The sequence below is a fragment of the Silurus meridionalis genome, chromosome 18 (assembly GCF_014805685.1).
Source record: "Silurus meridionalis isolate SWU-2019-XX chromosome 18, ASM1480568v1, whole genome shotgun sequence".
NCBI lineage: Eukaryota > Metazoa > Chordata > Actinopteri > Siluriformes > Siluridae > Silurus > Silurus meridionalis.
This window is the reverse complement of record NC_060901.1, coordinates 2,143,752-2,168,751: the sequence shown is the minus strand read 5'-3', so window position 1 is coordinate 2,168,751 and position 25,000 is coordinate 2,143,752. Positions and strand designations below refer to the sequence as shown.

The 25,000-nt window shown below is 39.2% G+C and overlaps 1 protein-coding gene across 1 annotated transcript in view; it reads right to left on the bottom strand.

Annotated features, from left to right (window-relative positions):
* sema3c (sema domain, immunoglobulin domain (Ig), short basic domain, secreted, (semaphorin) 3C) overlaps positions 1-25,000 on the bottom strand; it is a 39,667-nt gene that overhangs the window by 14,459 nt on the left and 208 nt on the right. Inside the window, 2 exon segments of the mRNA XM_046873342.1 lie at positions 17,314-17,429; positions 18,133-18,241. Of these exon segments, the coding sequence (XP_046729298.1) occupies positions 17,314-17,419 (106 nt within the window). The 5' untranslated portion in view covers positions 17,420-17,429; positions 18,133-18,241.

Sequence of the window (25,000 nt, the reverse complement as noted above, 5' to 3'; positions counted from 1 at the left end):
TAAAAAATATTTAATTTATAATATAATTATTATTATTATTATTATTATTATTAATTATGTATTAATTCATGAATATTATTAATATTATTATTTAATATTAAATTTTTACAATATAAAATATTCAAATACATTTTAGTAAAAAAGAATGTAGACTATTTCTTTTACATTATTTTCAATATTTAAATAGATTTTTTATTTTTATTTCAGTAGCATTTACTTACTCATTTTATTTTATTTTGTATTAATTATAAAATAAATCACACTTTTTATACTTTATAAAGATATTTAGCCCTATTGTGTGTGTGTGTGTGTGTGTGTGTGTGTGTGTGTGTGTGTGTGTGTGTGTGTGTGTGTGTGTGTTAAACCTCATGATAAATCCCACCCATTTTTCCCTTAAAGAACTGTTTATATAATATTTTTCAGGCGTCTCCAGTGTCATGGCTGAAGCTGTAACTTTCCGAAATCATCAGGACAATCACCTCATCACGTGATCACCGCATGACGTGGCCGTGCCATCACCATGGCAACGTGACAACCCAGAAAGAGGCTGGAGAAAGACGTTTATAGCTGCTATAATGTGGAACAGACTAAAGTCCAAAAAGTCCATTGTGTGTAAATGAGAAATGCTCAAAGGGAAGAGGATTGAAGCATTCAGGGAGGTGACGTTAAAGGGCAGGATGTCTGGCTGATAAGCGTCACTTCAGAACATCCTCAGGTCATCACATGCTCCTCAGCTCTTCCATCAGATCTGCTGGTTTGAGGGGCGGAGCTTCAGGGCGAGACACCGAACTCAAACCTCGATCCAAAGAAACTTCCAAATCCAAATCCCACCGAGATCAAAACCACAGAAAAAAAAAAACTCCCGTCTCCGACCCTCAGTCTCTCCGAGAGTAGATCTTACACACATCACACACTTTTATTTCTTCTCTCAGTTTTAGTCTGAATAAACCCCTGGAGCTGAAACTGCCCCGAGCATGTGGGTTTGTTCTCCACGTTCCTCAGAGCTGAGGTCAGACACCAAACACGAGCCAGACGCGTCTGTTTGTCACTCGTCCTCCTTCCAGGAAAACACACACACACACACACTTTGGATCACTTCACAAACACAGCACGTCTCAGAGCTGGACTCATGACAAGGGCGTTCCTTAGACAAACACAAGAAACTTTCCTGTACAATAGAACCAAAAAAATATAAAATAATAAAAATGTTAATTGAAATAAATCTCATGGCATTAAAAATATTTTATTCACACACCTTTATTTTTCATTTTTTTTATTTAGGACTTTTAAAATGAACCGACCAGGTTAACAAAATACAAATAAATATAATAAAATGTCATAAAATAACTAAAATGTTTGGAATTTATATATATATATATATTTTTTTTTTTTTTTTTTTACATTTCTAAAACACACACAAACTAACTAAAATGTTTAAACACACACACACACACAAACTAACAAACTTTTTCTTTTTTTTTTTTTACAGAGTTACGATAATGCTCTGGTTGTTTATTGTTGCCGGGAAAGATTGTAAAGATTTTTTTATCTGTATAAAAAATCCCATCCATAAAACCGGCTGTAACCGGATTTACTAATCAATCGGTCAAATCAAATACTTCTCTGTGTTTATTTCAATAGACTTCAGTACAATCCTTCAGTGTTCTCCAGTTACCACACACACACACACACACACACACACACACACACACACACACAGGTTGTATGTGATTAGATACAGCTCCACACGGTGAACACTGACCGTATAAGGAGCTTTAATCACTCTGGCGAAGTTGTAAAGGAGAGATGAAGAGCGATTGTGCAGGTTTTATGGGGAAGCTGAGGGAAACACTCGCTCTGTTCCAGCAGTCTGGACTCGGATCACTGATCTCACACTAATCCATCATTATTATTATTATTATTATTATTATTATTATTATTATTATTATTTTATTACTTTAAGGGATGTTTGTTTGATGTAAGGAGAATGGAAGGAGTCTCCAGTGTCAGCATGTGGTGTGACAAATTAATTGCCATGGCAACAGGATTATTAACTACCATGGCAACTGGTTACTAATCAACAAGTATGTTAAATTAATTACCATGGCAACAATGTAATAAAGTGTGACAGATGTATTACCATGGCAACAAGAATTATTACCTACCAGGCAATCGGTTAATAATCAACAAGTGTGAAAAATTCATTACCATGGAAACCGCATTATTACCAGAATAACCAGCAACAGGAAGTAATGAGCATGTAGCAAAATGAAGAGTAAAACATTGACCGAATCATCAAAATAAATAAATGATCCATAAACAGTATTAATCTGTGATCATCAATTATCAATTCTTTACATTAATATCTGATCAATAAAGCCCTCCATCAGGGGGCGCCACAGCGGACCATCCATCTCCATACCCCCCTGTCCTGTACGTCTGCCTCTTTCACACCAACTACCTGCATGTCTTCCTTTACCACATCCATAAACCTCCTCCTTGGTCTTCCTCTTGTCCTCCTTCCTGGTGTCTCCATCCTTAACATTCTCCTACTGATATACCCCATGTCCCTCCTCTGTACATGTCCAAACCATCTCAATCTCACCTCCCTCACCTTGTCTCCAAAACGTCCTACATGCACTGTCCCTCTAATAAACTCATTTCTAATCCTGTCCATCGTCGTCACTCCCAACGAACATCTCAACATCTTCAGCTCTGCTACCTCCAGCTCCACCTCCTGTCTTTTACTCAATGCCACTGTCTCTAATCCATACATCTCAGGTCTCACCACAGTCCTATAAACTTTCCCTTTCACTCTCACAGATACTCTTCTACCACAAATCACTCCTGCTATCACTCTTCTCCACCCACTCCACCCTGCCTGCACTCTTTTCTTCACTTCTCTAACACACTCTCCATTACTCTGCACTGTTGACCCCAGGTACCTGAACTCCTCCACCTTCTCCACCTCTTCTCCCTGCAACCGCACCCCTCCACTGCCCTCCCTCTCATTCACACACATGTACTCTGTCTTACTCCTACTGACTTTCATTCCCCTTCTCTCCAGCGTGTACCTCCACCTCTCCAGGCTCTTCTTCACCTGCTCCCCACTCTCACCACAAATCACAATATCATCCGCAAACATCATAGTCCACGGAGACTCCTGTCTGATCTCGTCCTTCAATATCTGATTATTAAAGTAAAAAGAGTTTTTTAAACAGTGTGATTGTGGACACTACGCTTCTTCACCTGCCTGACTATTTAAATGTATTATGCAAATAAGGTCGACATGCTCAACACCTAAAGCCCATACATGAGTGTACAGGGGGGCGGAGTCAAGGGGGCACTAAGCTTTTGCCAAGGCATCATGCAAACCCCCCAACCCCCCTTCCACCCACACACACACACACACACACACACACACACACACACACACACACACACACACACACACTTAACCCTACTGCTGTAATTTAATCAATAAAAGAAAAAAAGAGTAAATATGTTTGAGAGAAATAAACAGAGCGAACACAAGTGTAAGTGAGAGAGATGGATGGAGGGAGAATGAGTGTATGAGAGAGATGGATGGAGGGAGAACGAGTGTATGAGAGAGTTAAAGTGAATAATAAGGAGAGAGAGGAAACAAGTGTGTTTGGGTGGTGGATGTATGCGAATGAAAACACGAGAGATAGAGAGAGAGAGAAAGAGAGAGAGAGACAGAGAGAGAGAGAAAGAGAAAGAGAGAGAGAGAAAAACAGATTAGATATACTTAGAAAGTAATCCTTCTGAACCTAATCATTACTGAAACACAAGCTTTTCAGCAATATGAAGAAGGTTAGAAGGTCTGAACCTGCAGGATGTGATTCTCAGATCAAAAGGAATTTCTGAAAAAAATGAGAAATGGCAGTTTCTGAATTCTATCAGTCTGGAAAGAAGGTCCACAGATGTTTGTGGAGCTCTGAGGCTCCAGTAGGAAAACTTGGAACAGGAGTGAGTCTTCTTAGAAATGTCCAGCCTACAAAATTCCTCATGGAGCTCATCAACAACTCATCCAGGAAGTCACAGAGGAACCCAGACACATAAGATAAGCTCAGAGTTCCAGCAGGGTTCCTCCACCTTCTGATAACATTCCTGATTTAGAGGATCATAGATACAGAAAAACATGGTGGGAGCATGATGATGTTGCTTCAGGGCCTGGGCTATACTGAAAAAATCATGAAGTTCCGGAAGGAGAACCTCGGTTTATCTGTGATCTGAAGCTCAAGAGCAGGAAGGTTTTCCTCCAGCTGAACAGAAACAAGCTGAAGTTAAGAAGGCCCAGGTAAATTCCTGACTCGAACTCTGTGAAGATGCCAGAGTAGGAACTTCAACATGCCAAAGTCTTCAGAGGGTGAGGAGGAGAATCGGCCATGTTTCCTTCAAAGAGACCACCACAGGACAACTACACCAACACAAGCAAGTTGTCGCTAGCTAGCATGAACGCAAGGTTAGCATAAGGTCACGTGTTAGCGCAGTTCCAGCTTCTAATTATAGACTCAGAGGATTTCTATCACACGTGTATGAACGTGAATCCTGTGTAATTACAGACAAAACGCTCGGATCCCGTCCTCCATCGCCAAAACCACTCATTCTAATTCTGAGTTTGCTTTACGATGCAGCCAGAAATGACCACAAGGTGATGGAAAACACACACACACACAACCACTTGGTCCAAGCTTTCGATGTGGTCTGTGTGTGTTAAAGCAAATATATGACACTGTGGACATGCTGTATATTACTGAGTGGGAGGTGAAGGAAGGACACTGCGGTTCGGTGGCTTTATAGAGAGTAATTACTGGGATGGAGGGCAAAAACAAGGACAGTGCACAAAAAGACAGGACATGGAGGGACAGGACAGGACAGGGAAGGATAGGACAGGACAGAGTAGGACAGGGAAAGAGAGGGCACAACAGGACAGGAAAGGGCAGGACAGAGAATGACAGGGCACGACAGGACAGGAAGGGCAGGACAGAGAATGACAGGGCACAACAGAACAGAAAAGACAGGGAAAGACAGGACAGGACAGATAATGACAGGGCACAACAGAACAGAAAAGACAGGGAAAGACAGGACAGGACAGATAATGACAGGGCACGACAGGACAGGAAGGGCAGAACAGGACCAGAAAGGACAGGACAAGGCAAGGAAGGACAGGAAAAGACAGGAGAGGGCAGGGAAGGACAGGGCCCAACAAGACAAAACACAAAGAACGGGACAGGCCTGGACCAGACAAAGCAGGACAGGACAGGACAAGGCAGGGCAGGGCAGGGCAGGGCAGGACAGGGCGGGACAGGACAGGACAGGACAGGACAAGGCAGGGCAGGGCAGGACAGGACTAGACCAGACAGAGCAGGACAGGCCTGGACCAGACAAAGCAGGACAGGGCAGGACAGGACTAGACCAGACAGAGCAGGACAGGACAGGACTGGACATGGCAGGGCAAAGCACAGCAGCACAGGGCGGAACATGGGAGGGCAGGGTGAGACAGAGTGAGAAAGTGCAGGGTAGGAAATTTAATACAGTTTGAAAATCAAAATAGCTAAAATAATGCTGATTTATGCAGATTCACACCTAAAGCCTAAACATTGGGTCCGTATTTGAGTGAGGAAAGTTCCTGGTATTCAGAGTCCTGTTCCGCACATGAAGATTAAGAGGATTCTCTGAACTGAAAAGATGAAATGTAAAAAACGCATCTTTCTCTATATGTTTCAGTCTCTTCACACCAAGAAACACACCAACGACCTGGAAACGGCCACGTGTGGATGAATTGTAGCTGTAGTGAATATATTAAAAACTGTGATTTTTGGTCACGTGACACAGTCATATGACCTGTTTGTGGAGAAATGAAAACGATGGTGGACGATGTCTTACTGCAGTAAAGAAACGACTGACAGGTTGAAGTTCTTCGTATGTGCAGTAAATGAGAGTGTTTTTAGTGTTGTTTTAGTGCAGACGAGCAGTTTCGGTGGTCTCAGAAGGTGAGTGGAGATCTGGAACTTCACTCGACTGTTTCTAACGTCTGCGTGTAAACCATAATGCGTCGCTGATTCTGAACGTAAAGCTAATGATTCGTTTCCTCTGGCACATTGACAGACCGATGATGACTAATCCAACAGAGGAAACAAACCTTAAACGAACGACCTTTCTTTCCATACGTCCTGCTTTCTGTCCTGAACATAAATCAGCTTATTCCAGTGTCAGTGTTTCCTCTCGTCATTAAAGCAGAGAAGTTCTTGCTAAGACCTCTGGCATGTTCCGCATGGAAAATCACTTCATCTGCATTTCTTCAGACCACAAAATGCTTTGCAGAGCTTAGTCTTGAAAGCTAGGTGGGTATTATGGTGGTGGTGGTGGTGGTGGGGGCTTTAACTAGCAAGGCAGTGTGTGTGTGTGTGTGTGTGTGTGTGTGTGTGTGTGTGTGTGTGTGTGTGTATGAAGGAGGATGATTTTGCAATCGGCTAGTTAATCTGGAAATCTTAGCTGTGCACAGTGTGGTCAGTGTTATGAATATAAATCATTATTGTGTGTGTGTGTGTGTGTGTGTGTGTGTGTGTGTGTGTGTGTGTGTGTGTGTGTATGACGGAGGCTAATGTTTATCTAATTAAAGGGCAGAATAGTACTATTTATAGTACTATTTTAGTTATTATTAACGCTAGGAACGGCCATGTTGATATCACGGAACTCAATACTTTTTGCAGCCAACAAAAACAGTTATGGTGCTTTATACATTTCAAAGTACAGTGAAATTCTTTCTTCACATATCCCAAAGTTGTTAGGAAGCTGGGGTCAGAGCACAGTGTCAGCCATGATACAGAATCCCTGGAGGATTAAGGGCCTTGCTCAAGGGCCCCAAAAGTGGCAGCTTGGCTTGAACTTCCAAACTTCCGATCAATAACCCAGTGCATTAACCACTGAGCTTTCACAGTTCCCAAACATACATTTCAGTATGACAACAAACTGTCCGACGGCGGCACTGGAATTTATACAGGTCCCAGACTCGTGCCCCCCTGTTTTATCCAAACTCCGCCCCCAAACACACAAGTATTTATCAGATTAGTTCTGAATCGAGACCGTATTCTGACAGTGTATTTTTTACTGTGTTTGAACAATTCCCATTGATGAGCTTGAACTTAACACAAAGGCATGAACGTTCCTCAACCCCAGTCGTAAATATTTCAGCACTTCCCTCATGCTAACACGCTCATTTCACCCTGGTCTATGTTTCTAACAGAAATTCAGTTCTGGGAGAAGGAAAAACCCCAGAATCCACCAGGACTCCTCGACTCCCCAGTATGTTCTGTGTGTGTTGTTATTTCCACAAGTTGGTGTATGCAGAGATCTAATATATATTTGTGTTTGGATGGAAAAGAAAAACTGTTGCTTGGGAGAAAACAACATGTTGGAAACTCAAAATTGGAATGAATGTTGTGTTAGCGTCCAAGGTGCTCGTGCTGAATTCCTGATTCTGAATACGAGAATGTTTCTTTAGTAACGGCAAGTTTTTAATTTACAGATTATAGCTCTAGGGACTCTAGGGTCTAGGGACTATAATAAGCTCCACTCTTCTGGGAAGATGGTCCACTCGCTCAATTAGACACAAGGCTGTTAGTAAAATCAGGTACTGATGTAGGTGAGAAGATGTGGAGGTTCACATCTTGTCAACATTTGCGTTGATCATGGTCAATAGTGTTGAAGCTCTACAGCGGGAGATCTTCCCCGTCAAACCATGCTAAGTGGATCTTCATGAAGCTGGCTTTGTGCACAGGGACACTGTCATGCTGGAACAGGTTTGGGTCTAGAAATTCAAGTAAAGGCAACATTTCATGCATCCAAAGACCTGTATACAATTGTGTACCTGGGGAAGAACCACATATGGATGGAAAAGTCAGGTGTTCCAATATTTTTGGCAACACACTGTAGATGGCTAAAATGGTGATCCAGAATGAACACTGTCCTCATAACTCTCACTTGGTTGTTAAAAGTCCAGAGAACGCACTGAATTTGTGTAAAACACGATTCTGAATCCCAGGAACTTTCCCAATGTAAAAAGCTTTTAAGGAAAGTCACTGATTCTCTATACAGTGCTTTTTTTTTATAGTAAATAAATGTTAAAAATACTTTAAAGCTTTCCATATAGACCATAAAACGTCTTGTGCATCCGCTCTGAAAACTCAGAAGTTGGGAGTTTTCCTCAACATATAATGGAAATCCTGGTGATATGAAGGTGTCTGATGATCCCATTGTGCTGATTTAAATCTTATCCTGTAAAACTAATAACCATCTGTAATAGCATTATCCGCAGTGAGATAAGTCCAGACCGGATCTCCATAACAAGGAATCTGAGGAATGTTCGACTCACTCCACGACCGGTTCTGGATAAACGCTCGCCTGGAGTTTCTTGGACCGTCGTTAAGATAAAAATCAGATGTTGCTGGGGTTTTTTTTCTTCGTGGCTTAGAAACATGCCAGAAATGTCCTTTAAAGCATTTGATGGCTTGAACTTTGCTTTTAATACACAGGGCAAAAAAAACCTCAGGGGCAGTAAACGCTATGACTCAGCTGGAAATGCAGCGAGAGAGACCTCACCACACACACACACACACACACACACACACACACACAAACACACACACACATATATAACTTATATTACAGTGTACAGTAAGTGAAGTGTGTGTGCCAGTTTTCATATTAGTTATAGTAAATTTCTCTCTCGGAATAGCGACTACAGAAAAACTTGCAAACTCTTTTAAGTAGATACCACTACTGGACACCACCAGATACCACTAGGTTCCAGAAGACAACCATAGATCACATCAGACACCTTCAGGGACCATAGTGCACCACTGGGAACCAACGGATTCCCCCAGGCACTAACTGGCACTACCAGGTTCCTTTTAACACCACCAGTCACCACTGGGCATCACCAGGCACCACTGAAGAGCATCTGGCACCATCACTATGTGCCACCAAGCACCACCTGGCACTAGTAGATTCCACCATGCACTCCTGGACACTACCAAGCACCACTGAGAAACAATAGGTGCCATTACTCATCCCTGAACACCATCAGGCACCATCACCATGTACCTCCTGACAATAATGACATAAATGGACACCACCAGACACCACTAGGCATCTCTGAACACACCAAGCACCTCTGGACACCAGGAACCACCACTCTGATCTACAGATGGATCCACAGGGAGACAAGAATCACACAAAGCTGGCAGGAACATCCAAATTATTCAGACTTGAGGAAATCTGCTGCTCAAACTCGGAAACGTAGCTCGATCACATAAATAAACATCAATAAACAGTCAGAACTATTTTAAGGAGAACACAGAAAGAAGGTTCAATACCAAACATTATACCCACAAATCCACGGAAAAAAAAAACGCTCTGGTTAGAAGCAGGAGTGAAAATGCAGACTGATGAGGAGATATTCTGAGAAGCCTAGAATTAACTTTTACTGCTGCCATGCCCACAGGACAGTGTAATTAACCCTCTTACTGCACATTTACTTTTAATACGATCAGGATCGAACGATCCTGTAGCGTTCAGAATAGAAAAACCTTCGTAAGTTCTCCCAGCAGGTGCTGCCCCACCTGACATCTCACCATCGTTCCTCAGGCTTTTCTTCTTACTCTCTTTTTTACAACCTGGAGGAAATCTCTCCCCATGGCGTGGGACACGACGGAATCTCCAGCACGTCCTAAAACTCACTGCTCCACACTTTCTCTGGTTTTATGATTTGGAAAAGATCCAGAAGCTCCTCTACATTTCCACAGAAGTTCCCAGGAGCAGAATAGCACAAAAAGAGGTTTTCCAAATGGCACAGTGTATAATGTAGACCTCCTGTGAGAAGATCTACAGCACACGTCTGCACCAGCCATAAGATTTCTGTTTGACACAATAAAATGATTTTAAGCATAAACCCCGAAAACTAAATGAGATTAACAGCAGGACTTTAAATCAAAACTAAATCCAAGATCTACAATGTAAAGAAAACAATCATTTAAATGAACTGGAAGCTGAACATCTGGAATATCCAAGAGTGTATAAATAAGCCTGCTACATAAATCAGCCCAGGATACTTCTGAAAACTTTTACATATTTGTGCCCTGATATACTGATTACACTGTAGCCACACCCTCATCCACTAATTAATCTGTAGCCACACCCTGATCTACTAATTAATCTGTAGCCACACACTCATCCACTAATTAATCTAAAGTCACAACCTGATCTACTAATTAATCTGTAGCCACACCCTCATCCACTAATTAATCTGTAGCCACACCCTGATATACTAATTACACTGTAGCCACACCCTGATCTACTAATTAATCTGTAGCCACTCCCTGATTTACTAATTAATCTGTAGCCACACCCTGATTTACTAATTAAGCTGTAGCCACACCTGATAAACACACTGATGGACTGATTACACTGTAGCCACACCCTGATAAACACACTGATGGACTGATTACACAGTAGCCACACCCTGATGTATTAATTAATCTGTAGCCACTCCCTGATTTACCAATTAATCTGTAGCCACTCCTGATCTGTAGCCACACCTGGTGTACAAATTAATCTGTAGCCACTCCCTGATGTACTAATTAAGCTGTAGCCACATCCTGATTTACTAATCAAGCTGTAGCCATTCCTGATAAACACACTGATGGACTGATTACACTGTAGCCACACCTGATGTATTGATTAATATAAGAACTGATTATGCTGTTGCTCTAATAGAAGGAGTCTCCAGACTTATTTTGCTCTGGATGCTAACTCGGTGTGTGTGTGTGTGTGTGTGTGTGTGTGTGAGCAGCATGCTTTAATAATTACTCAGTGTAATGAGACATAGCTGCGGCCCTGAGGTTCATCATCGTCTCCCTTCTTTCTTTAATCTTTCCCTTTCCTTGAAACATTCCTCCACACTGCACATATGGTCTTTCATTCACACTGAGGAACTGAATCAGGAGCTGAACTGGAGTCTGGGCACAGACAATAATCCAGAAAGCATCCAGTGCACACTCCTTTACACTCCTGTACACTCCTGTACACTTTTACATATTTGTGCCCTGATATACTGATTACACTGTAGCCACACCCTCATCCACTAATTAATCTGTAGCCACACCCTGATCTACTAATTAATCTGTAGCCACACACTCATCCACTAATTAATCTAAAGTCACAACCTGATCTACTAATTAATCTGTAGCCACACCCTCATCCACTAATTAATCTGTAGCCACACCCTGATATACTAATTACACTGTAGCCACACCCTGATCTACTAATTAATCTGTAGCCACTCCCTGATTTACTAATTAATCTGTAGCCACACCCTGATTTACTAATTAAGCTGTAGCCACACCCTGATGTACTAATTAAGCTGTAGCCACACCCTGATAAACACACTGATGGACTGATTACACAGTAGCCACACCCTGATGTATTAATTAATCTGTAGCCACTCCCTGATTTACCAATTAATCTGTAGCCACTCCCTGATCTGTAGCCACACCCTGGTGTACAAATTAATCTGTAGCCACTCCCTGATGTACTAATTAAGCTGTAGCCACATCCTGATTTACTAATCAAGCTGTAGCCATTCCCTGATAAACACACTGATGGACTGATTACACTGTAGCCACACCCTGATGTATTGATTAATATAAGAACTGATTATGCTGTTGCTCTAATAGAAGGAGTCTCCAGACTTATTTTGCTCTGGATGCTAACTCGGTGTGTGTGTGTGTGTGTGTGTGTGTGTGTGTGTGTGTGTGTGTGTGTGTGAGCAGCATGCTTTAATAATTACTCAGTGTAATGAGACATAGCTGCGGCCCTGAGGTTCATCATCGTCTCCCTTCTTTCTTTAATCTTTCCCCTTTCCTTGAAACATTCCTCCACACTGCACATATGGTCTTTCATTCACACTGAGGAACTGAATCAGGAGCTGAACTGGAGTCTGGGCACAGACAATAATCCAGAAAGCATCCAGTGCACACTCCTTTACACTCCTGTACACTCCTGTACACTCCTTTACACTCCTGTACACTCAGTTACACTCCTTTACACTCCTGTACACTCCTGCACACTCATTTACACTCCTGTACACCCCTGTACACTCATTTACACTCATTTACACTCCTGTACACTCCTGTACACTCCTTTACACTCCTTTACACTCCTGTACACTCATTTACACTCCTGTACACTCCTGTACACTCATTTACACTCCTTTACACTCCTGTACACTCATTTACACTCCTGTACACTGCTATACACTCCTTTACACTCCTTTACACTCATTTACACTTCTGTACACTCATTTACAGCCTTCCAATCAGTGTTCGGGACTCAGACACAGTCTCAGTGTTCAAGTCGAGGTTGAAAACGATTTATTTAGTCAAGCCTTTTATCAGTAGATTTCTTAGGTAAAGGCACAGATCTGAGGAACATGGATATAGAGTGTTTGGTGAACTGGTATATTTGTATGCTGTCGCCCCTCACATTCACACGCTCACTCAGGTTTGTTGACGGTGGTGTGGTGGGTCGCCTCATCCCAGAGATCCTCATGTCTGTGTTACCTTCTGGTTCTCCCTTTTAGTTATGCTGCCATAGCGAGTCTTGCCGGAGTCCAAACTGCACAGTGACATTAACTTTCGTACACCAATAGTTACACTTAATAATCCATATCCTTCTCTTCCCGTCACCCTCTCTCTCTCTCTCTCTCTCTCTCTCTCTCTCTCTCTCTCTTCGGTCGAGTTAAACATGCTCCTGAGGCTCCAGTGACCAGTGTTCCTGCCCCTCTCCCTCCTTGGATCTTCACACTTCTGTGCAGCTCGGGACGGTCTCTTAATTCGGAGTAGAACGGGTGCTTTGAGGACGGATTGACTGTAGTTGGTGTCGGCGGTCTGCTGCACTGACTCGGGAGTGCAGTTTGCTTCTGATCATCATCACTGTACCCCACAACATTGTATATCTGCTTCAAATGGACATTTGGTGCAACCCAGATGAGGATGGGTTCCTCTGAGTCTGGTTCCTCTCAAGGTTTCTTCCTTATGCCATCTCGGGAGTTTTTCCTTGCCACAGTTGCTCATCAGGGACAAACATACTTACAAAGAACATATTTATGTTTAATCACCACATTATCTGTGTAAAGCTGCTTTGAGACAATGTTCATTGTTAAAAGCGCTATACAAATAAAAATGAATTGAATTGAATTGAATTTACACTCCTTTACACTCATTTACACTCCTTTACACTCATGTACACTCATTTACGCTCATGTACACTGCTGCACACTCCTTTACACTCCTTTACACTCATTTACACTCCTGTACACTCATTTACACTCCTTTACACTCATTCACACTCATGTACACTCCTGTACACTCCTTTACACTCCTGTACACTCCTTTACACTCCTGTACACTCATTTACACTCATGTACACTGTTGTACACTCCTTTACACTCCTGTACACTCATTTACACTCCTTTACACTCCTGTACACTCCTGTACACTCATTTACACTCATGTACACTGCTGTACACTCCTTTAGACTCCTGTACACTCATTTACACTCTTTTACACTCATTTACACTCCTGTACACTCATTTACACTCCTTTACACTCCTGTACACTCCTTTACACTCCTGTACACTCATTTACACTCCTGTACACTCATTTACACTCATGTACACTGCTGTACACTCCTTTACACTCCTGTACACTCATTTACACTCCTTTACACTCCTGTACACTCATTTACACTCATGTACACTGCTGTACACCTTTACACTCCTGTACACTCATTTACACTCCTGTACACTCATTTACACTCCTTTACACTAGTGTACACTCATTTACACTCCTGTACACTCATTTACACTCCTGTACACTGCTGTACACTCCTTTACACTCCTGTACACTCATTTACACTTCTTTACACTCATTTACACTCCTGTACACTCATTTACACTCCTGTACACTGCTGTACACTCCTTTACACTCCTGTACACTCATTTACACTTCTTTACACTCATTTACACTCCTGTACACTCATTTACACTTCTGTACACTCCTTTACACTCCTTTACACTCCTTTACACTCATTTAAACTCCTCTACACTCATTTACACTCATTTACATACCTGTACACTCATTTACACTCCTTTACACTCCTGTACACTCCTTTACACTCCTCTACAATTATTTACACTCATTTACACTCATTTACACTCCTTTACACTCCTGTACACTCATTTAAACTCCTCTACAATTATTTACACTCATTTACACTCCTTTACACTCATTTACACCTTTCAGATAAGTGCATCATTCTAGTTTACAGAAGGAGAGAGAGAGAGCGATAGATAGGAGAAAAGATAGAGGTGGATGGATATGAGAGAGAGAGAGAAAGAGAGAGAGTGGGGGGTGAAAAAAGGGAATAAAAAAGGAAAGCCATAATGACTGGAAAGTCACATAATGAGAAAGGAATCAAAGTTCCATCAAAACACAAACAGCAAAAGAGCAGAACACACACACACACACACACACACACACACACACGCACGCACACACACACGCACACACATACAAACAAACACACACACATACACACACCTCTCTACCTCAGTTCAGATGAACAGCATGTGTTACGCTGTCATGGCTGAATAACGTAAACCAGGTCCAAGAATAATCTCTGCAGCGGGATGTTCCTTACAGATGGACCTAAAAGCTTCCTGTGCTGAAGTGAGGCAGAAGGAAACTAAACGTCAGAACGCCAGAATTCAGAGTTAGGTTTTGGTCAGGACCTTCTGCGTCACACCTGAGTCAACAGTGTTTCATGGAAGGGTGCGTTAGAGCGGGGGAGGGGGAAACACACCAAGCTGATCCTGGAAGCTGGACCTGAAGCTCAGGACGTGGGGTTTATGAAGATCCATGAAGATCTGATTTGGTGGAAGATCTGCTATAGAGCTCCAATTGTCTTGAACATGATGAATGTGAACACTGACTGCACCACAGGAACCTCCTCACCTTCGCACCTCCGTCAGTACCTGACTTTACTAAGTGGTTGAATGAATCTCAGACAAATCTCCACAAAATCTAGTGGAACATCTTCCCAGAAGAGTGGAGCTTATTGACAATCCCAGATGTTTAAAAAAAAGCACACAACAATCTCATGATCAGGTGTCCACAAACTTTTGGTACCAAGCACATCAAATCAGAGTAAAAGGTTATGAAATCTGTAGGTTTTCTGGTATTCGGTGATATTCAGCATTTATGAAAGGAGTCTCCAGTGTCAGAACCTTGGTGTTGAGCTAATAAATATAAATATTTACTAAAATAAAGCAGGATTGCTGAAGAACTGATGCCTTTTGTTAAAAATAAAAATCATCGACTTCCATGTTAACAGCTCGGATATTTCCCTGAGGTGGATCATGCAGATTCCTGCACACTTAGTAACCGTCTGAGATGGAGTTCAGCAGGACGTCTCCTCGGCCTTAAAAACACAACCCTCAGTAATACCCGTGTGTTTAAAACAAACATCGGACTCATCTGGCTACGTCTGACCTGCTATTACAGCAGAATCAAAACATAAGAGACTCTTTTTAATGATGGATGATGGCGTAAATATTCCGGCTCCAACCTCATCCTGCTCCTGTTATTCGCTGTTACTAAACCTCAAAGACGGTACGATATATTACGATACATCGTGATACGATAAGATACGATATGTCCTAACAAGATACTGTATGCTACATTATGATACTATATGTTGTAATACAATATCATACAGTATCTATATTACGATACAATGCAATATATGATACTATATTTTCTGATACCCTACAATATGTTATGTCACGATACTTTGTTACTATACAGTGCAATATCATATGCTATGTACGGCTCACATCTTCTGTTGAAAGCCGCACGTAACCCCGATACAAAGACGGGATGATACGCAACAATACGTTACATTACAATGTTACAATATATTTTAAATGCTATACGTTATATGATGTTACATTATGTTAAATATGGCGCGATACCGTATGAAGTAGATGATATGGCATGATACCATGATGCAAGATGTTTCTATACACGACACAATATGTTACGTCCAGATGTTACATTAAGGTACGATAGTAACATGTAGCATCACATCCCATATGGTTACAATGCGATACTATATTTTTGTTATGATATGATATGATACAATACTACATATTAAAATACAATTCTACGTGTTATGATACATTATAAAGCAATACAATAAGATACTATGTTATGAAATGTCCCAATACCCTATACACTATATGTAACATGTATACAGTACGATACTACAGTTATGATACGATATAATACGATACTATGTTATGACATGATACGATACGTTACAATAAAGTACGATACTACACATTACGATACAATACAATTCAATACTATGTTACGAAATGCCACAATAGCGTACTATATGTTACGATACATTGTGATACTACACGTTACGACACGATACATAACGATGTTACAAACTGTCAGTACAATATTATACCTTACGGTACAGGTTACGAGACTTTTCATTACGATTGTATACGTTGCGCTACATTACAATACTACACATTCCAATACGATAATATCCAGAACATCACTATATATTACTATATGAAGGAACCATATACTACACGATACTATTGTGATGTGATAGGAAACACCACGATACGTTACCGTACCTCTGTGATACGGTGTTCTACAGTTCTACAGGAATGCACTAGAGATGATTGAAGACAAGTGAAGTAAACACCCGGGACCATTTATACCCAAAACAATTGTACACTTTTCCAGGTTCAAATTGTACTCGGAGTTCTGAGCTCGTTCGTTCCCGGTCTTTAGGAATCCTCTGAGGAAACTAGCAATCAATTTTGATGTTTGTGGTTTTGGAGTTTTATTATTCAGCTGTAATTCTGTTATTACTGTCGTCATGATTCTGTAACATCAAGACGCTACAAAAGGACGGAATTACAACCAGATATTTATTAAAAGTAACGAATGTCTCACAGGAGACAAACTGTTTCGTCTGATACACATTAGACAAAAAAGAGTCTTGTTCAGAATTCAGTGATTAATTAATTGCCATGGCGACGTGGTGACGTCACTGTATCATCAGCATGTCGGAGGAAGTGACCTCACGTTGACAGGAACTGAAATTTGCATAAATAAAGCAGGAAAACATTGTGTCCAATCTTACCTTGGAAGGAGAGGAAGATTCTGGGCAGAGGTGGAGACACAGATGAGACGAAGGAGATGAAGAGGAGAAGGAGGAGAGGAACCTCCAACCCCAATGACCTTCCCATGACCTCTGATCTGGAATCAGAGATTCAAATGGTGAATTTATTAAGGTCAAGATACCATAAAAATACATCCATCCTCTATCACTCCATCACTCATCCCTCTATCCTCTATCCTCTATCACTACACCTCATCCCTCCATCCTCTCACTCCATCACTCATCCCTCTATCCTCTATCACTACACCTCGTCCCTCCATCCTCTCACTCCATCACTCATCCCTCTATCCTCTATCACTACACCTCATCCCTGCATCCTCTATCACTACACCTCGTCCCTCCATCCAATATCACTACACCTCATCCCTCCATCCTCTATCACTACACCTCATCCCTCCATCCTCTATCACTACACCTCATCTCTTCATCCTCTATCACTACATCTTATCGCTCCATCCTCTATCACTACACCTCATCTCTTCATCCTCTATCACTACATCTTATCGCTCCATCCTCTATCACTACACCTCATCCCTCCATCCTCTCACTCCATCACTCATCCATTCATCCTCAATCACTACACCTCATCCCTCCATCTTCTATCACTACACCTCATCCCTCCATCTTTTATCACTACATCTTATCGCTCCATCACTCATCCCTCCATCCTCGATCACTCCACCACTGACACCACATTCTCTTCATTCTGCTTCCAGTCTCTTCTCTGTTCTGGCACTGAGGTGGTGGAATAAAGTTATTAAACGACATCTGAAGCCCTACCTCTTCCAGCTGTACTTCTTTTTTTCAATTTCTTCTCCCAGAACAACTTTAGGCTGATGGTCTTCTCACTCACGTGTTCTTCATGTGTTCTGCAGTTCCTCACTCAGAGCTCCATAATGAAGCGTTTGGCAGAAATGTCAGCGTTATAAATATAATCCTGAGAGTCGTGTGATATTTAAAGCGTCTGCTCACAATTGGCGATTGTCCACTGTGCGCTCACACAGACACAAACACACACAAACACAGACACACACAGACACACACACACACACACACACACACACACACACACACACACACACACACACACTCAGAAGCTGGAAATAACTAATGTAAAATTTATTAAGAAGAAGCGCAACGTCCCTGTGGGATCAAAGAAACGGGTGTGTTTACTTTCATCCAACAAAAGAAAGGAAGCACACACACACACACACACACACACACACACACACACACACACACACACACACACACACTTTTTGAAGCCATTACAGCAAAACAACACTTAAATAATACATATAGAGGAATTCACTTTTGGTTCCTTTTAAAGTGAATCGACTGCAGTGCATTTTTAAAAGTGTGTGTGTGTGTGTGTGTGTGTGTGTGTGTGTGTAAGAAGCATGTAAAAGATTCATATGACGCACCAGACTATACCAGACTGAGTGTAGAGTCTGAATGAGAGCAGCTCTCGAGGCCGTGGAGAAACTCACATCACAGTGTTTGTTAGTAAGAATTTACAGAGAACAAATCAAATGACTGCTACTATCTACTTATTATAAATCATCAGTGGGTGGGATTATCAAGTGGGTGGGGCTAACATGATATAGTCCCGCCCACTCAATTATCCCACCCACTGTACATTTATATCGCCTCGGATTTGTCATGTATGTTGATTTAATGTCATATTTAGCTTCTACTGTATAGCAGTGCTAGGGCTTATTCAGTTACTTATCAAGTGTGTGTGTGTGTGTGTGTGTGTATGAGAGAGACAGACGGAGCATATGAGAATCCATTGAATATTTCAATGAAATATAATATAAGCCATTGGTTAATTCTTACTTCAAACACACACACACACACACACACACACACACACACACACACACACACACACACACACACACACAGCTGCTAAAGACATCAGTGTGTTGAAGGTGATACAGTTGCATTTAAAGTGTGTGAGCTGAGATTACTGAGATTAAAGTTGGTCTTTACACGTCACACGGTGACCTCGACTGCTCTGTAACACACCTCCTCATCTACCTTCTCCTCCATCTCCTCCTCCATCTCCTTATCTACCTTCTCCTCCACCTCCTCCTCCTCCATCTCCTCATCTACCTTCTCCTCCACCTTCTCATCTACCTTCTCCTCCACCTCCTCCTCCACTTCCTCATCTACCTTCTCCTCCACCTCCTTCTCCATATTCTCATCCAGCTTCTCCTCCACCTCCTTCTCCATCTCCTCATCTAATCTCTTCATCTACCTCCTTCTCCTCCTCCTCCATCTCCTCATCTACCTCCTCCTTCTCCTACTGAATCTCCTTCACCACCTCCATCTCCTCCTCTTTCTCCTGCTCCACAACAACTTAATCCACCTCCACCACCTCCCACCTTCCTCCTCCATCTCCTCATCTACCATCTCCTCCACCTCCTTCTCCATCTCCTCATCTAACTTCTCCTCCACCTCCTCCTTCATCTCCTCATCTACCCTCTCCTCCACCTCCTTCTTCATCTCCTCATCTAACTTCTCCCCACCTCCTCCTCCATATTCTCATCCAGCTTCTCCTTCACCTCCTCCTCCATCCCCTCATTCATCTCATCTACCTCCTTCTCCTCCTCCTCCTCCATCTCCTCATCTACCTCCTCCTTCTCCTACTGAATCTACTCCACCACCTCCATCTCCTCCTCCTTCTCCTTTCCCTGCTCATGCTCCACAACCACTTTATCCACCTCTACCACCTCCCACATCCACATCCTCCTCCTACACCTTCATATGCACCATCTCCTCCTCCTTCTCCACCACCTCACTAGATTGTTTGATGTTGTGTGCTGATCTATTTAATGTTTTCTAACGAGTTTCTTTAACGATATTTACTTCAACATCAGACACAGTTAAAGAAACAGAGACTGGACTGTAAGTGTGCAAGTCATAAAACACTGTCGTGTGCTCGGTTTAAGTTTTTTTTATATAATGGGATTTATATTCTATTTACACACACACACACACACACACACACACACACACACACACACACACACAAAGGCAATAGATGTGTTACTAGGACATATGGTAATTATTACTATAAAATGGCCAATTTTTATTACTAAACACAGATCAGCTCCATTTTATTTCTAAGAATGGAATTAACTATAAAACACACACACACACACACACACACACACACACACACACACACACACACACACACACACACACACACACAGCCTAAATTAACACACTTATACTAACTCTATACACACTATATACACCATGAATGCATATGAACAAAAAAGCAACACTCATGTACAAATTTACATTTACATTTATATTAATTTATTAATAATTAATATTTAAATAATTAGTTTATTTATTAATACTTATAACACAATAAAACATTTTAGATATGGCCCCTTTTTAGCCCCCTTTTCTTCTACTTTTTACCCATAAAGAAATAAAAACTATTTTGTTAATGATACAAAAAAAGGGTACAGGGTATGTCATCTTGGTTGTGTTTCTAAAAGTAATTACAGAATTAAACCAGTTATCTGATGCTACCAAATAGGTTTTTTGGACAAAAAACATCTCACTGTGAACACTGCTTTAGTATTAAACACTTAACCATTCTTACTGCATCTGCATATAAGAGCCAATCAGAGTCCAGCATGCAAATGAAATCCATGATAAATGTTAAAAGGAGGCATAGGGGGGGGCGAGTCATTTTGATAGCATTATTAGTACAAATCATTAGATTTTGTTAAAATAAAAATATATATATTTAGAGTACAAAATAGTTTAGTATAATATTGCATAGTTTAGTATAATTTAGTACAGTAATATAGTATAGTGTAGTATAGCATAGTATAATATAGTATAGTATGTTACAAAATAGTATAATATTGTATAGTGTAGTGTAATTTAGTACAATATAGCATTGTATGGTATAGTATAGTATAGTATAGTATAGTATAGTATAGTATAGTATAGTATAGTATAGTATAGTATAACATTGTGTAGTGTAGTGTATTTTAGTACAATATGGTATGGTATAGTATAGTGTAATTTAGTATAGTATAGTATAGTATAGTATAGTATAGTATAGTATAGTATAGTATAGTATAGTATAGTATAGTATAGTGAAGTGTAATTTAGTATAGTATAGTATAGTGAAGTGTAATTTAGTATAGTATAGAACAGTACAGTACAGTACAGTATAGTATAGTACAGTATAGTATATTAAAGTGAAGTGTAATTTAGTATAGTACAGTATAGTATAGTATTGTATAGTAAAGTGTAATTTAGCATAGTATAGAACAGTACAGTATAGTATAGTATAGTATAGTACAGTATAGTATAGTACAGTGAAGTGTAATTTAGTATAGTATAGTATTGTATAGTACAGTACAGTATAGTATAATATTGTATAGTATAGTATAGTATAGTATAGTATAGTATAGTATAGTATAGTATAGTATAGTATAGTGAAGTGTAATTTAGTATAGTACAGTATAGTATAGTATAGTGAAGTGTAATTTAGTATGGTATAGAACAGAACAGAACAGAACAGTATAGTATAGTATAGTATAGTATAGTATAGTATAGTATAGTATAGTATAGTATAGTATAGTATAGTGAAGTGTAATTTAGTATAGTACAGTATAGTATAGTATAGTGAAGTGTAATTTAGTATGGTATAGAACAGAACAGAACAGAACAGTATAGTATAGTATGGTATGGTATGGTATAGTATAGTATAGTATAGTATAGTGAAGTGTAATTTAGTATAGCACAGTATAGTATAGTATAGTATTGTATACTGAAGTGTAATTTAGTATGGTATAGAACAGAACAGTATAGTATAGTATAGTATAGTATAGTATGGTATAGTATAGTATAGTATAGTATAGTATAGTGAAGTGTAATTTAGTATAGCACAGTATAGTATAGTATAGTATTGTATACTGAAGTGTAATTTAGTATGGTATAGAACAGAACAGTATAGTATAGTATTGTATAGTATAGTATAGTATAGTATAGTATAGTATAGTATAGTGAGTGTAATTTAGTATAGTACAGTATAGTATAGTATAGTATAGTATGAAGTGTAATTTAGTATGGTATAGAACAGAACAGTATAGTATAGTATATGGTATAGTATAGTATAGTATAGTATAGTATAGTATAGTAAGTGTAATTTAGCATAGTATAGTATAGTATAGTATAGTATAGTGAAGTGTAATTTAGTATGGTATAGAACAGAACAGTATAGTATGGTATAGTATGGTATAGTATAGTATAGTATAGTATAGTATAGTATAGTATAGTGAAGTGTAATTTAGTATAGCACAGTATAGTATAGTATAGTATTGTATACTGAGTGTAATTTAGTATGGTATAGAACAGAACAGTATAGTATAGTATAGTATGGTATAGTATAGTATAGTATAGTATAGTATAGTATAGTATAATGAAGTGTAATTTAGTATAGTATAGTATAGTATAGTGAAGTGTAATTTAGTATGGTATAGAACAGAACAGTATAGTATAGTATAGTATAGTATAGTATAGTATAGTATAGTATAGTATAGTATAGTATAGTGAAGTGTAATTTAGTATAGCACAGTATAGTATAGTATAGTATTGTATACTGAAGTGTAATTTAGTATGGTATAGAACAGAACAGTATAGTATAGTATAGTATAGTATAGTATAGTATAGTATAGTATAGTATAGTATAGTATAGTATAGTGAAGTGTAATTTAGTATAGCACAGTATAGTATAGTATAGTATTGTATACTGAGTGTAATTTAGTATGGTATAGAACAGAACAGTATAGTATAGTATTGTATAGTATAGTATGGTATAGTATAGTATAGTATAGTATAGTATAGTATAGTGTAATTTAGTATAGTACAGTATAGTATAGTATAGCATAGTGAAGTGTAATTTAGTATGGTATAGAACAGAACAGTATAGTATAGTATAGTATAGTATAGTATAGTATAGTATAGTATAGTATATAGTGAAGTGTAATTTAGTATAGTACAGTATAGTATAGTATAGTGAAGTGTAATTTAGTATGGTATAGAACAGAACAGTATAGTATAGTATGTATAGTATAGTATAGTATAGTATAGTATAGTATAGTATAGTATAGTGAAGTGTAATTTAGTATAGCACAGTATAGTATAGTATAGTATTGTATACTGAAGTGTAATTTAGTATGGTATAGAACAGAACAGTATAGTATAGTATAGTATAGTATAGTATAGTATAGTATAGTATAGTATAGTATAGGTATAGTATAGTGAAGTGTAATTTAGCATAGTATAGTATAGTATAGTATAGTGAAGTGTAATTTAGTATGGTATAGAACAGAACAGTATAGTATAGTATAGTATAGTATAGTATAGTATAGTATAGTATAGTATAGTATAGTGAAGTGTAATTTAGTATAGCACAGTATAGTATAGTATAGTATTGTATACTGAAGTGTAATTTAGTATGGTATAGAACAGAACAGTATAGTATAGTATAGTATAGTATAGTATAGTATAGTATAGTGAAGTGTAATTTAGTATAGCACAGTATAGTATAGTATAGTATTGTATACTGAAGTGTAATTTAGTATAGTATAGAACAGTACAGTATAGTATAGTACAGTATAGTATAGCATAGTGAAGTGTAATTTAGTATAGTACAGTATAGTATTGTATAGTATAGTACAGTATAGTATAGCATAGTGAAGTGTAATTTAGTATAGTATAGAACAGTACAGTATACTGAAGTGTAATTTAGTATAGTATAGAACAGTACAGTACAGTATAGTATAGTATAGTTTAGTATAGTATAGTATAGTATAGTATAGTACAGTACAGTATAGTATAGTGTATAGTATACGATAGTATGGTATAATAACTGCTGACAGTTATTGCTGCATAAAATATAAGAGCAAATCAGGTTGCAGTATGCAAATGTGGCCCATGCTATTTTGTATAAAGCAAGTGAAAAGGAGGCGGGGCCTGCAGCAGTGAGAATGTTTACAGCTTGTTTATTTTTCATTCAGCATAATAATATCATTAATTATAAAATAATATAAAATTACAGATCCAATGAAATGAGTTTAGCATCTAAGCAGAAGTGCAGAAGAGGCTTATTTACATTCAATAACTAGAAGTGTGATAAATGAAGGAATGAGGTTGATATGTACAGAGGTGAGGGGGAAGAATGTAGAGAAGATGCAGTAGGGAATAATATATGTTTATATAGGTATATACAATATACTGTGCAAAGAGTGTGCATAGATGCCAGGAGATAACATGCTCAAATATAATAATAATAATAATAATAATAATAATAATAATAATAATAATAATAATAATAATAAATCAATTGAATATAAATGTATTTGTAATTCTTTATAAAACCCCATCTCCAGAAACATGCACACACACACACACACACACACACACACACACACACACACACACACACACACACACTTCTGAGGACGATAAATTTAGACTTCACTTCTTTTAGTGTCTGCTTTAACACAAGTGACGCCTGTATTACAGCTTCTTCTCACCCGTTTATCTCCAGCACCTGTTAGTCCACACACACACACACACACACACACACACACACACACAC